Source organism: Drosophila miranda, chromosome 2 (assembly GCF_003369915.1).
Source record: "Drosophila miranda strain MSH22 chromosome 2, D.miranda_PacBio2.1, whole genome shotgun sequence".
Lineage (NCBI taxonomy): Eukaryota > Metazoa > Arthropoda > Insecta > Diptera > Drosophilidae > Drosophila > Drosophila miranda.
This window is the reverse complement of record NC_046675.1, coordinates 20,441,587-20,456,187: the sequence shown is the minus strand read 5'-3', so window position 1 is coordinate 20,456,187 and position 14,601 is coordinate 20,441,587. Positions and strand designations below refer to the sequence as shown.

General features: G+C 42.5%; 2 protein-coding genes across 2 annotated transcripts; both read left to right on the top strand.

Moving 5' to 3' along the window:
- Positions 1 to 8,857: 8,857 nt before the first annotated feature.
- LOC108156062 lies at positions 8,858 to 9,526 on the top strand. Its single transcript, XM_017287345.2, has 3 exons — positions 8,858 to 8,959; positions 9,023 to 9,208; positions 9,267 to 9,526. The coding sequence occupies exons 1-3, from the start codon at positions 8,893 to 8,895 to the stop codon at positions 9,500 to 9,502; spliced, it is 489 nt and encodes a 162-aa protein (XP_017142834.1). The 5' UTR covers positions 8,858 to 8,892; the 3' UTR covers positions 9,503 to 9,526.
- Positions 9,527 to 9,631: 105 nt separating this feature from the next.
- On the top strand, positions 9,632 to 10,395 carry LOC108156063. Its single transcript, XM_033388456.1, has 2 exons — positions 9,632 to 9,766; positions 10,084 to 10,395. Exons 1-2 carry the CDS (start codon positions 9,700 to 9,702, stop codon positions 10,293 to 10,295), a joined length of 279 nt encoding a protein of 92 aa, XP_033244347.1. The 5' UTR covers positions 9,632 to 9,699; the 3' UTR covers positions 10,296 to 10,395.
- Positions 10,396 to 14,601: the final 4,206 nt, after the last annotated feature.

Sequence of the window (14,601 nt, the reverse complement as noted above, 5' to 3'; positions counted from 1 at the left end):
CTCGGCAATTAAGGCTGCTTAAGGGGTAAAGCGTGGTAAAGAGGCTCCGGAGGACGGGAAGTCGCACATTAAGCGCTTCATTAAATATTTAAGTTTGACCTGCTCGCGCACACGTACCACGCTGCGTATGCGTTATAGGGCAGTACTGGCTGGGTGGGTGGCCTGTAAGGGCATCCAGTTTGCTGGCTGCAGCTGCTGTTGTTGCTCTTCCACAAAAGAAGTGGGTTCTTGTTGCCGCTGCGTTTGCTGTTGCTGTTGCTGTTGCTGGTGCAGCAAAAATAATGTTAAGTGCGGCCGCGAGCATGAAACTGACATGCTTTTCAGCATTTTCTTATTTTCCCCCTTTTTTTTGCTTTTTTTTTGCATGCAGCTTTCCTTTGCTTTGGCTCGTTGAAGCACTTGCGTGACGCTCCGAGCAAATCTTGTTGTTGGGGCTTCAAGAAGTCTGCAGTTTTCGGCCTGGGAACTGTTTCATTTCACTTGCAGGAGGCCCTGAGCTATGGTTAGAGCTCAGCATTTGAGCTGGCATTGAACCCGCGTTGGTGGTTCATTTCTCGTGGCTCCTCGTGCTGCTTCTATCAATTGGTGGCAGCAGCTAGGGGCCTTGTACTCCACCTCAAAGAGGTTGCCACATTCCTAGATTCCTAGATTCCTAGATTTTGCTTTCCGCTCTTCCATTTGCATATTAAAATGCTTTTCCACGGTTGGATGTCTGTCTACCTTTCACTCTGTCGGAATCTAACCACCACCAGCCGGGCGCAAATTAAAAACACCGAATAACGACTGGGTGAGCTCTCTGCTCCCCCGTCCGCTGCCTTCTGGCTGTGCAGCTCTCATATTTTGCTCATGCTTAGATCTCCAGCACTCCAGACTACTGAACACTTAACCGGCTTCAGTTGCTGCCTGCTGCTGCCTGCCACCCACATTTGCTCATTTGCCGCACTGACTTTTTGGGTCACATCCTCAGGGAGCAATGCGTCAAAATCAGTGTCAACGCGCAGCGGTCTTTCCGCTCCTCTTCTTGAGGCACTCTCACTCTACTCTCTCTCTGTCAGTGTGCGTGTTAAAAAATTAATTCTTGCCGTTATGCAAAACCTCTTTTTTGTTGCTTGCAGTCCTTTCAATCCTGTCGGCTGCCAACTCTCACACACAGTCTCAGCCCGAGATTGGCATAGTTGGCCTTTTTGAAGGTTGGCAATAAATTGCCAAAAAAAAAAATGGGAGAGAGAAATGGGTAAAAAGTTGAGTGGAGAAACCTGCAGCAATGTCGTTACCTTGAGGCTTATCGCATAATGTCTTCCCTGGGCCATGGGTGTGGCTGGTAAATGGCTGGCAAGCGTATATCGCAGTTCGTTTAAACAGCGCCATCGACATCCTCGACTTCCCCCTACTCGGCATCGACAAATATCATAAAGAGTTTCCGCCGTCGCGCTATGGCGAAAGTTTTGGATCAGCCGATAGGTGATTAATGTCCAAGGCGTTTCTGAATCCTTCAATTCGAGCAGATACATTTAATAGGAATCAGAGCGGGCCCAATGGCTTCCTCTGCATACTTAGAGGCGCTTCATCACTGGTCTCATTACGTTTCAAGTGAAGCGACTGTAGCGACTGCAGCAGCGGTGGAAGCCCCCTCAAAACTTGCTTTATGGCCGTCGTTGATGACTTGAATAATAATCAGAGTACGAGTAGTAAGGACATGGCTCTGACAAAAGCACACACACACCCGCCGCACCTGCCACACCTTCCACACTCAAACACAGAGGCGCCTCTGCTGCACTTGTGTTTGTTTTCGTGCCTGTTAGGCCGGGCCTTGCCCGCCACTCCCTCTGACGCCTATGGCACTTGAAGTGTGTTTAAAGATAAAAATGCAGTTTATCCTCTTTTCACTGCAACTAACTGAGGCCTCTCTCACAGCTGTGTGTATTTCACTCTCTCTCTCTCTCTCTCTCTCTCTCTCTCTCTCTCTCTCTCTCGGTGTGTGTGTCTGCTTTCTTGCTTTTGTATCTGTGTGCATCCACGCTTTTTGGGCTGTTGAGTGCTTTAGAAAGAATTTTTGTTTTTGTCCACAATCTTATGTATGTGTGTGTGTGTGGGTGTGTGTGTGTAGACGTAGCAGCAGCCACACAGCCACTCGTATCTCCCATTTATTCCATGTCCCAGCTAAGACTTGCCTGCGCTTGAATACTTTTCAATAGTTCTTCAATAGTTTGTCGTCAACACTCTCTCAATCTTCAACCAGCCTTTTCTCCTCCTCTACTTCCCATTCAGAACAAGTTCTGTTTTGGGTTTCTGAAAAGGCCCCAACACTTCAAAACGAATAGGATAGTCCGTAGTGGGCTTTAATTATATTTGGCAGATGATACTGGATACTGGATACCAAGATGGAATCAGTACAGGGCACATGACACGATTCTCCTAGTAAGAGATAATGGATAAAAGGCAACCTGCAGTACGAACTTGGGCTGGAGTCAATCATAAACATAGAGCAAACAAGACAAAATCAGATTCCAGATCACTGAAAATTTTCTTCGAGCTCATTGACAATTCAAAGACGGCATAATAGAGTCAGCGAATTACGGTCCTCAATCAAACAATCAGCAAAATGTGTGCTGGAAAATTGAATTTTGATTCGGATGTGGATGTTGATGTTGATGCCTAGGCCCACCTAATGAAAATCAATTCAGGCGCTTGCCATTTTAGGCGGAAGTCCACAGAAAAAAACAACAGAGACTGCCTGTGCCTGTGCCTATGTTTGGCTCCGGCAAATATACATAATTTTTGTCTGGCGATGGGATGAATTCTGTTTATACGCAGTAGGCATAACATTATATAAAATATAAATAGCTAAAAGTTCTCTGGCCCGGTCCACAACAAGCTCTTATGAATATGAAATGATTTCGAGCGAATAAATGAGAGAAGTTTTCGGATTGATGCTCATCGCAAATTTCAACAATCAAAATAAATATTTAAGCATAATCGGACCCACAATTAGCCAGAGACCTTACCCCTCCCTCGAGTCTCAGCCACCCGTTCCTGCGCCCATCGTGGCTATATTACCTATCTCTTTGGCCAGTTTGTGGTAAAAATAAATTAGTTCCCAGTCCCCTGTTTCCGTCAACGTAAACCGCTCCCTTCCTCGCTCTGGCTCTGCTGCAATTGGCCTTCATTTGCGAATGAGCAAGTAAGTGAGTTAACTGTAATTTCGGGCTAGTAATCATTAATAATTTACGGCCAATAGGCTCCAGCCAAGTCCCATCTCAGTCGCACACATAGGCCAGCCGTTCCAGGCCCAGCCCCAGCCCCAGCCCCAGCCCAAGGAGCTCGAGTGGGTGGTGTAGGCTAGAATGGATGGTGCTGCGGGTGCTGGGGGGTAATATAGCTTCGGACCGTGTGCCACTCAGCCTCAGCCCGCTCGGGCTGCTGTTGCTAAACACTTGACGTTTGGTAAAGCAAATTTTAAATAGCACAAATACTTGAGCTCTCTCGTTGTTCATTGTTCGTTGTTCGTGTTGTGCCAGTTTTTGTTTGACCGACAACAATTGACTGGGCCCTCGTTTTAACCCGTTGAGCCACCTGGCAGGAAACAGGTGCTGCCCGGGCCTGGCGGTGGCTGCTGGGGCTGCCTGGTACAAATGAAAAGTAAATAATTCAGCAGAAATAAGTTAAGGGGTCGTCTGTTACCGAGCACAGTACTGTTGATCTTTCAATTTGCCGAAGAAATCGTGTGAAATAGAAGCAATCAGCAAAAGTGGGTGAAAAGCAAAAATAAATCAAGCTAAAATTCTGGTGAATTCTTCCAAGTTGTTAGTCAGCTCTGCTTAAAATTAATGAGTTTATAAATAAATTCTGGTGGGATTTCGTTAAATATCAGTAGTGCCTATTTTGTGTTTATTCTGAATACTAATAGCATCAGTAGTATTGCCGAAATATGATTATATTAGCAGTCAAAGTCGAGGTACGCTTTTCCTCTGGCATTGTTTTCCCTCTGTCTTCTCCATACGTTTTCACCGTTTTTTTTTTCCTCAGGCACTGGCATTACTCACATTCACGTTCATTGCAGGCGTACGTGCTAATGCCGGCATATTGATAGAAATCCTGTAAATATCCTGTCAACACCATGCCGCAACATCGAATGAAAGAAGCGGAACAGACAAGACAGTACCTCATCCTCTTCATATTTTTCCCCCTTGAAAGTCGAACACTAATAGCGACAGCTGCACGTCGGCAGCGATAACAGGATACAACATTAAAGTACTTTGAGTTTTTATTTTGAAGATTCCCCACCTTGCTTCCGGGGCCCTGCATCCCGGCCATTCTGCGGCTTAAAACATAAAAATATGACAGGTTGTGGCATCCATCGCAGGCCTGCACTGAGCGGCTTACGTCCTCGAGGGGAGGGCTGGGGAGGGCAGAATGGGGCTATTAACTTTTTCAGTGCATGCAATCAAGATGAATTTATGGATGCCAGATATTAGCCGAGTCCCCAGATAATGCTAAGGTCTACAACATATGTAGGTGAAACATATGCAAGCGGTTTTATTCAAAGAGACTCTAAGATACTAAGCTGCAGTAGTAAGACCTCTGATTGAAAGAAAATAATACCCCTGTACTCTACTCCAAGCTCCAGCTCTCCTTAGTTTTTAATACAGAAATTTTCTTTTCTTTTAAGCTGATCCTGAACCTTATCAGCACACTCCAGTAACCGCCAAGCCCCCCATCTAAGCCTCCTTTTCCAACCCCCCGATGCCGCTGTTGCCGCTGTTGCTGCACATTTTTGTATTCCTCTTCCTGGAATTTCGCTTTATTATAAAATATTGAAGATGTACAGGAAGCAAAAAAAAACAACACAGCAAAAGAAAAGAAAGCACGACAACAGCAGGCAAAGGAATGGCAAGCGCCGCCATCTTCCTACAGGTGAAAGACTGACGAGACTCGTCCCGAAATCCGCCGGCACCACCCGACCCCCTTCGACTTTGAGTAATGACAGCAGCTGCTCTAATCGAAAACGTGTTTAAGTAGCTACCTGAAGCATTTAATAAAGCGAAATAAAAACTGGAAACTGGGAAGGAAAAAGCCAAGGAGAGTGAGCGGGGGAGCGGTGAAGCTGTGCCACACTGAAAAATGCCAAAGACGTAGGCGTGGTCATAATTGCGTGACACGGCGTGGCGCCATTTTGAAGTTAGTTACGCAAGACAATGGCCGGCAAAGGGAAGTTGAATGCGGATGCGGATACGGATGCGGATGCGGCGGCTTCATTTTGTTGTTGTCTTGTTGTCTGTCATTTGCCGTCAGCCCCTTTAAGTTTTGTACGTGCGGTTGCTTTGCGGTTTGGCTTCAATGTAGTTGTATCTGTGTGTATGTGTGTGTGCGTGTGTGTGATAAAGATAATAAACATTCTTATCCTTGGCAAAGGAGGCATACACGGGCTTAGTGTCTAACAAATGTGTGCCGTGTGACAACGCCAGCGACATGAACCGGGAAAGGTGCCGCCTGCGGTCTCCACATGCGACGGCATATATGTACTCCCTTATTCCCTCTCTGTATATGTGTGTGTAAGCGGAATGAACGGTAATCCGTCGTGTTTTGAATAACAAAATTTCCCGTACGAGATTGTTGCACACTGGAATTTTACCCGGACCGCTAACAAACCGCAAGCAATGTCAAGTGGCACGAGGTGGAAACAAAAGACACAAGCAACAACTACGGCACACACAAGAAATGTCGTGTCCTGTGAGCCACGCCCAACCCTACCACACTCACACACATTTAGAGCTCCCTTTTTGTATGCGCCCAAAAAAAGAGAGAAGAGCCTCAAAGGATAAAGGATAGCCGGCCAAGTCGCGCACGCACATTTCGCACAAATTCTCGTCGAGTTTGTCAATAAAAGTGAAGAGCCTTGCCTTGCCTTTCTTGCAGACCAGCCTTTAGGCCAGCTGCCAGTGCGTGACAATCGCCACCTGGCAGCACACATTCTTATAGAAAATAGGAAGGAGGAGGGTGTGTAAACCATCCTGTAAATTGATCAAAATATAATTTCTAATAATTAAAAAAAATATATATATATTTCGTGTACAAAATTATTATTTAAAAATCCGAGTAACTGTGTGAAACCTTTGACCATTTTTAATTTTTTTTTTCATCCTGTTTATTATTCCACACTTTTTTAGTGTTTATTTCATTTTTGTTATTTTTTCTTTTAACTTTGTTTCGTGGTTTTCAATTTCATACTCCATTCGTTTTCATCCGGCACGCATCCTCTTCTTGTCCCTTCTTCCTCTGTCTGTCTGTCTGTCTGCCTGCTGTTTAAATGGCATTTATTATTTTCTCGTTACACGTTGACTTTTGTGCTACAATTTCTCAAAGAAGGCGGCTCCTTCTTCGCCGTGGCAAGGCAGCAATAAACGATAACAACTGACAAGGATAAAGTGCAAACGGTGTCATCCGAGTACGGCCAAATACGAGTAGTGTCCTCTCCGCCCAGAGATGGACTGGGTCCGGTATCTCGACATCTAACTGGAGAAGAGAATCACTCTCCATTTCAGTCCGTACCGGGCAGTTTTTCTTAATTTCTAGAGAATCTGCTGGGCGAGCTGCGATAAAGCGCTTCCGACCAGGCGTGCGGCGGTGCGGCAATGAGAATGCGAGTTTTGTTTGGCTTTTAAATTTAAATTTATAACACCCCACGAAGAGTGGAGTCGCGTGAGGCATGGCGGAGGAATCAACGGCGCACAGTGGCGAATCAGACGAAAAGAGGTGGCAAAAGTCGAAGATTTTTGATTAAAATCAAATTTTTTAAAATATTTTGACCATTACCCATATATTTTCTCGAGAATTTTTTTTGTAAATGTTCCTTGAACTATTTATTACCTAAGTCTAAAAGCACATTCTGCGTTTCGGAGCCGTTTGGCTTCAATACCGATTTACCTGCCACAACCTCGCACGAAATTCAGAAAAGAAACCTAGCTCCCACGCTTTATGTAATTCTAGCACTTGGTCAAATTTTAATTGAACATCAGAGCCTACCAATTGGAGGGTTGTCAGAGGAAGCCCAGGAAACGAAAAACAAAGATTACCAAACTTACTGGAATATGAATACGTGAAAGACATCACGAATTAAGCAAACCCAAGATCTTTGCAACATGTTGGCAGCCTCTTCAGATACATATATTTCATCCATTAGATTTGTGAGATCACAAAATAAATCGACAAGCAGTTATTCTTCAGAAATAATAAGTTTACGTTATTAGATATTCCTCCTTATAACCAAGAAGTGGAGGATTATTTTACAAAAAAAAAACAAAAAAATTCAACAAACTTTCAGAATCAAAAAATATTTTTTTTTTAATAATATTTTATAGAAAAAATTCCCATTAAAATGTACCATTTTATCGATCTAAAAAATAAAAACAGGTAAATTTGAAAATTAAATAAAAAAATAATATTTTATTGTAAAAATTACCATTAAAAGTCGATCTAAAAAAAATTAAAATTGAGCATTTAGCATAGGAAAATATGCACTGGCAACAAACTTAAATTTTAACCCAATATTGTGAAGCTTTTAGACATTGTTGCATCATTTACTTAAGTAGATTAAATTTTTGAACATTTGTCTTTCAAATGCAGTTTGCTTCATGAAGATATCAAATATTTGTTCTGAAGTTATTAATTTAGCAAGCTGAAACGGCGGAATGTCCCACTGTGCGGCGTGGAGTCGCGTGGCAGCGGCCGGGAAATGGGTCGCGCTTAGTTAATTGGACTGGCTGATGAATTGTTGAGCCGTTGGCAAATTAACCCTCATCAGTTTTGGAGGGCCTAACTCTCACCACCATCCCCACCCAGCTTCCAGCTTTCAGATCTCACCTTCACACCGTCTCCAGCACACATGAACACGCCCGTACTCGTAGGGTAGAAAGAAGGTCGCTGGGCACGTAAATAATGCAGATGAGTGTATCTGAAAAATAAAGGAAATTTCCAGTGCAGTCAAAATACATATACAGAGAGATTCCTTTCCAAAAAAAAAAAAACAAAATAAAAATAACAAAATTCTTCATCGGAGATGTTTATCAAATTTGGTCTAGTAAGTCTGTTGAGCATCTCAATCATAACATGGAGCTCTTTTTATGGTAAGTCCGCAGAAGAATTACCTTCAGTGAGAGCATTCAATTGAATAGAATACCTTCAAGCAGTCGATGGGACTCAATTTGAGTCACCAAAGTGCACGAGCTGTGACGAATTTCAGTAATTCTGCACTAATCTTAAAACCTCCGGCATCTCCTGCGAAAATGCAACAGATCGAGGGAAAATTAAACCAAAGAAAACCGCTACAAATGGAACACTTGCACAATGTGTGCCCAATGATTACGAAGTGACAGGTATGCAGGCTATATGGTACATATATTTGTATTACCAGACTGATTTCATATTTTCCAGGTATTTTATGGGACTCTTGCTGCTTATGGAACCCAAAAATGGGATGCCAACAGCTTGCGGGACACCACTATCAGCAGTATGAAGACTGGAATGATTACTGTATGTACTGTCTGCACACATGCGGCTGCGATACAGGAGAAAATGAAGCCAGAAGTGGCCTTACCAGAGTACTGCTGCTTTGCTACACTATTATCGGAATTTACTCTAAACTATTGTACATATACGAAATATACTAAAAATTCTTGCAGTTTCCACTTTTATACGATATTGTGCTGCTTTTGTGTTGAGCCAATTGCCGACTATGCACTGAGAATGCACTGTGAATGCCCTGACATATGTTCTTTCACATATCAGGAAATTCAATGAAGCTGCTTGCATAGGGACTAGGCTAAGGCGTTTAGAAATCAAGTCAACAATACATCCAGGGAGATTCTTTTCAATATCAAATGTTTTCAATCAGTGATGATTTTCAAATTTGATCTAGTAAGTCTGTTGAGCATCTCAATCATAACATGGAACTCTTTTTATGGTAAGTCCGCAGAAGTATTACCTTCAGTGAGAGCATTCAATTGAATAGAATACCATCAAGCAGTCGATGGGACTCAATTGGAGTCACCAAAGTGCGCGAGCTGTGACAGTGTTCAGTACGCGTGCGCTGGTCTTGCAACCTCCGGCATCTTCTGCGATAATGCAACAGATCGAGAGAAAATTAAACCAAAAAAAACCGCTACAAAAGGAACACTTGCACAATGTGTGCCCGATGATTACGAAGTGACAGGTATGCAGGCTATATGGTACATATATTTCTATAACCAGACGGATTTCATATTTTCCAGGTGATATATGGGATTGGTGCTGCTTTTGGAACCCGAAAATGGGATGCCAACAGCTTACGGGACACTACTATCAGCTGCATGAAGACTGGAATATTACCTGTATGCTCTGTCTGTGGTCGTGCGGCTGCGATACAGGAGCAAATGAAGCCAGAAGTGGCCTTGCCAGAGTACTGCTGCTTTGCTACACTATTATCGGAATTTACTCTAAACTATTGTACATATACGAAATATACTAAGAATTCTTGCAGTTTCCACTTTTATATGATATTGTGCTGCTTTTGTGTTGAGCCAATTGCCGACTATGCACTGAGAATGCACTGTGAATGCCCTGACATATGTTGTTTTACATAGGGACTAGGCCAAGGCGTTTAGAAATCAAGTCAACAATACATCCAGGGAGATTCTTTTCAATATCAAAAGTTTTCTATCAGTGATGATTATCAAATTTGATCTACTAACCCTGTTGAGCATCTCAAACATGATATGGAACGCAATCTGTGGTGAGTAAGCATAATTTTTACATATAGTTAGAGCATACAACTGAAGAGCATAACTTTAATAAGTCGATGTGGCTCAATTGGAGTCGGTACAGTGCGGCGATTGTAAGAAGACTCAGTCCGGTTGTCCGAGAGTCGAATCCCCCGGCATCTACTGTGAAAATATCACAGATCAAGAGAAAATAAGACCAAAAGAAAAACACTCCAATAGAGCCGCTGATAATGGATTATTTTGGGCATGTGTGCCAGATAATTACGAACAGATTGGTATGCATTTCAATCAGATATCGGTTGTATTAGATTGATTTGATATTTTACAGGTGAGATATGGGACTGGTGCTGCTTTTGGAACGCGGAAATAGGATGTCAACAACTTAGGGGACGCTTCTATCATCAGAACTCTAGCTGGAACGAGGATGAGACCTGTGATCTCTGTCTGCAATCGTGTGACTGTCATTCAAAAGACCATGTATCCCGAAATCGCCTTTCCAGGGTACTCGTCCTCTGCCTCACTATTATCCGAATATATTAAAAACTACGAATGTATATATATTTTATTTAAGAAAATAATATTAAATATACGGGCAGTTTCAACTTTTATGGTTACTGCTTTTTCCCCAGCCACTGGAATGCCTTGAGAAATGTTGCTTTACATATCACAGGAAATTCAATAAAGCTGCCTGCATGGGGGAATTTCAAGTGCCTGGACCCCAGACCAAAACAAAGTGGCCATTGGACTAAGCCAAGGCGCATACAAATCAAGTCAACAATGGGCGGGCTACACAGTACAAAGCACGGGACACGGGACACGGGACACGGGACACGGGACACAGGACACAGGACACAGAACATGGGCTAAAGGCAAAGAGGTGAGAGGATGCGATATTGTTTCTGTTTGTTTGGCTTGTCTCAGACAGGCTGGAGAGTGTTTGGAGGCCCCTTCTGGGGGATTTCCTTTATCGCAAAAAAACGTGCATCGATGTTGGGTCAGTTCTTTCCTTATTGAAATTGCTGCCTGATGTGATCCCAAAATAGTGATCAACTTTGGACAGTATCTCGCAGCCCTTATGCTGCACACAGATGGAGCTGTGGCGAAAATGGAGCAGGCATATTCTGTGTCCTACTGCGCCCGGTGGTGGTCCGCTCGGTCCAGGCCCCATCCACGACTTTTGTCTGCAAGTTCATTGGCCCATTTCCCATTTTCCACTTTTATGTTTGCCGAGCACTGACACTGCAGCCAACAGCCAAAATGCAAATGAGCGGCTCTGGATCTCTGGTTCCTCCTCTGGACTCTGGCTGCTGTCCAACTGGAGAACAAAGAACCGAATACAAAATATTAAGCAAAATGTGTGGCAAACTTTAAACGAAGCGAGGCCCCAGAAAAGTTTTGGCCTGCGTTTGTTATATTTTATTTACTAAGTGCAAATGTTGCTTGCAGTCATTGAAATTGAAACAAATATATACACGCACGCGAGCACACATACTCGTAAAACCAAAAAAAAAAATTAATAAAAATAAAGCCAAAAAACAAAAGGGGAACAAGGGGCCCTCACCCAGAAGCCTAAGTCATTTGTAGCCCTTTTGTGAGTGGGCCAGCAAACACAGCAACAACAAACACGCTAACTTAGCTGCCTCATCATGCCACCATTAATGTGCATGTGTGTGCCTTTCCATGGCCCTCTGTCCCTGTGTGTGTGTGTGTAAAAGTTATAGTAAAAGCGAGACGCACGTATTTTAATATGTGCCCCAAAGCAGAAGAAAAATCGCACGTACGTGACTTCATTTGCTCTGCTCTGTCCCTGTCCCATTGCCTGCGGCATGTCCTGTCCCTGTCTCTTGCTCTCCTCAGAGAAGAACAAGCGGCGACCAGAGTTGATACCAGTTTGGCCAACAGGGTTGCCAAGCGGCAATCAATTCATCCTTTAATCAATTGCTTCATAATATTCCACCATATGTCGATAGCTTGTCACTGTTTTATATTTCTTTAGTGGGATCAACAATTGCTCATATATTTTGTATGATTTTTGTTGGGTTCTTCAATAGATTCCTTAAAAGTAGATCAGATCTGATCGGTCTCTAATACCTTATCCATAGATTAATTTATTCTTATAGAATCTCCTTCTAATTAACCTGTTCAATCGGAGTATACCCTTCTATTTTGTTTTGTTGGCCTGCTTTGTTTTCATTTCGCTCCGAGTGCTACGACGAATCAATGGCGTCTGGGCCTGACCTGACCTGCCCCGCTGTGTCTGTGTGCGCTCGTGCGTGCGACACATGTTTTAATTAATAAATGCCATTGTCAAATCACCTGACATTAGGCCGGGATGCGGCCAAGACTTGAAATATTTGCCTCATAAGTTATTTTGTTTCATTTCGGGATGAATGCCGGACAGTAGAGATGGTAATGTTAACGGCTACGTTACCGGACCATACAAAATTAGCGTCATTATGCCAGAAACAGTTGTTCTACTCCTTCTCTCTTCCTCGCTTCATTGACAGCTATCTCTTTCTTTATATATATTTGTCTAATAACAACAACAATCATGCCTAATGCTGATGATGATGGGCACGCACTGAAAGCAAATCAAACGTAGAGCACGCTGAACCAAATTGGTAGAATAGAGAGGACTCACTGGCTGACAGCCTACTACTACTACGTGTAGATGGGGGTGGTGGCGTGAGTGTGTGTGTGTGTGTGTGTGTGTGTGTGTGTGTGTGTCGCACGTATCAAATAAACGGCCTCTGCCTGGCGGCTAAGCAGCTGAAAAGTAGGGAACACTGCGACTCTTCGGCAACTGCATAGCCATCTTTTATGCCCACTCACCATTCGCCAACCGAAAGTATCTTTTTATTTGCACAGCATTTACATGATGTGCTGGCGGATTTTATTTATTTATTTTGGTGGTTTTCCTTTTGGGCGTTTTTCGGTTCAAAGTCGGTTGAACTGGGCGCTGAGCTCATTAGGGCCATATAAATCAAGCGATGTATTTATTTTTATTTATGAACCGCAGCTGTGACGCCTCACACACAGACACACACAGGAGTGTTGTTGGCCAATTTAGTGGCCACAAACAAATTGCTCTAGATCTGAGCACTCTTCCCAATAGATTCACCCTGCCACCATCTATATCTCTATAGCTAGATCTATGAGTAACTTCTTATTGAAAGCGTATTGCCATATCGGCTTGCCTTGGCTGGCAAACCGCTCTTGTTTCTTATTCACGTTGTTATTACTGGCCGAGCCGCATAATGAGTGTCCTTAGCTTGCGGCCATAAAATATATGCCCCTTCGCCGTCTTACTCTCCCTTCTCTCTCAAAATATTCGTATATGCGAATGTATGTGGACACAGAATCGATTATTTAAAATAATAAACGTGGAAAAAATGCTGAAATCGTTCGATTCTCTACTGCCTGCCTGCTGTTGCTCTGAGGCACATCGAACAATCATCGGCCGGCGGACGGACCCCAGAAACAGGCCCATAAATAAGAGAGGAGAGGAGAGGTACCAGGAAGCAAAGGTGGAGGCGGGTCTAGACCCAGCAGACAAACAGTTGATTGAATATTTGCGCGTCGTAATCATTGAAATGTATGGCATTCCAATTGACGTAAAAGGTACAACAACCAGCACATAAAAAGAGCTGAAAAATAAAACAAAAATGATTTTGCACATGTGTATTGGACCGGGAGGAGGATAAGGCCACATGTTTTAAATATGCTTTTATGGATTTATTTCCTTCATTTGCATTTGCGTATCATTAATTTTATTTGTTCCTCACTCCGGGCAAAACATCTTCCAACCTAAGGCGGTTTTATGATTGAAACGCATGTGTCGATCACACAATCCAATGTGGGAGGAGTATTGCGAACACTGAGAGAAAAATAGTTGAACCTCATACACTACATATGAAATAATTGTCAAAGCGAATGTATGTAAATGTATGAACTAGGCGTCTGCAAGGCATTTTATTCTTCAACAATTTATATCGTAATAGATTCGACTAAATTTATCTAAATATACAACCTTAAATTATACAACAGATAGACTTGAAGACCTAATTAGTTGCTAGTTCTCCCTGAAATCTAAACCTATATAAAATTAAAAGAATATTTAAATATTCACACTTAGTATATATTAATTTTTCATCTTATCTGTTGACATTGGGAGCTCCAAAAAACGTAAGAAAAACAATTACTTAAAAAGGAAACATTTTCTTAATATTTGCTGCAGTATAATTTTAAAACTCTTTTATAAATTGCTGCTCATCATATAATCAATCATTGGGGATATAAAATACATATCCCGCTCTTCTGAATCTGCTTTGCTAAGGCTTTGATTAATTTACATTTCCTCAAATCATATTTTATATTGTTTTGTAATGTTTCTGTAACTCAGCTAAGCAGATGCATATTTAATTACAAGTGCTCTCCATTAAATGATTGGTTAATCGTATTTAACTTTATTAAATTTACGAGTAATTTGATTTGAATGAAGGTCAAAATGGTACTCTTCACAAACCCACAAATTATTAAAATGTACAGACAAAATATAAATAAAATCTCAATTTATGTGTGGCATAATAAACTCATAAGCAGCTCCAGAAAATATCATGGTCCAGCCGCTGTCCCTGCCTGATCCTATCTGGGGAATGGTACAGGACGACCTCTTGCCACCTGCAAGACAAAAGTTTGATTTATGTGATTGCCAGACGAGAGGCAATAACTTCATGTGTCATGTTTGCGAATGTCTCTCGGTGTGTTCTCGTTTTCGTTCTGTAAGAGAATGGCCTGATGGCTGATAGTTTCTTTTTTTGTGTATTTTTCGGTAGCCTCTGCCTAG

Excerpts from the sequence above, each read along its gene's own strand:
- LOC108156062 (XM_017287345.2), top strand. The coding sequence starts at position 8,893 with ATGATTTTCAAATTTGATCTAGTAAGTCTGTTGAGCATCTCAATCATA. Across the intron at positions 8,960-9,022 it reads AACATGGAACTCTTTTTATG|TCGATGGGACTCAATTGGAG; the intron begins GTAAGTCCGCAG and ends ACCATCAAGCAG. Across the intron at positions 9,209-9,266 it reads CGATGATTACGAAGTGACAG|GTGATATATGGGATTGGTGC; the intron begins GTATGCAGGCTA and ends CATATTTTCCAG.
- LOC108156063 (XM_033388456.1), top strand. The coding sequence starts at position 9,700 with ATGATTATCAAATTTGATCTACTAACCCTGTTGAGCATCTCAAACATG. Across the intron at positions 9,767-10,083 it reads GATATGGAACGCAATCTGTG|GTGAGATATGGGACTGGTGC; the intron begins GTGAGTAAGCAT and ends GATATTTTACAG.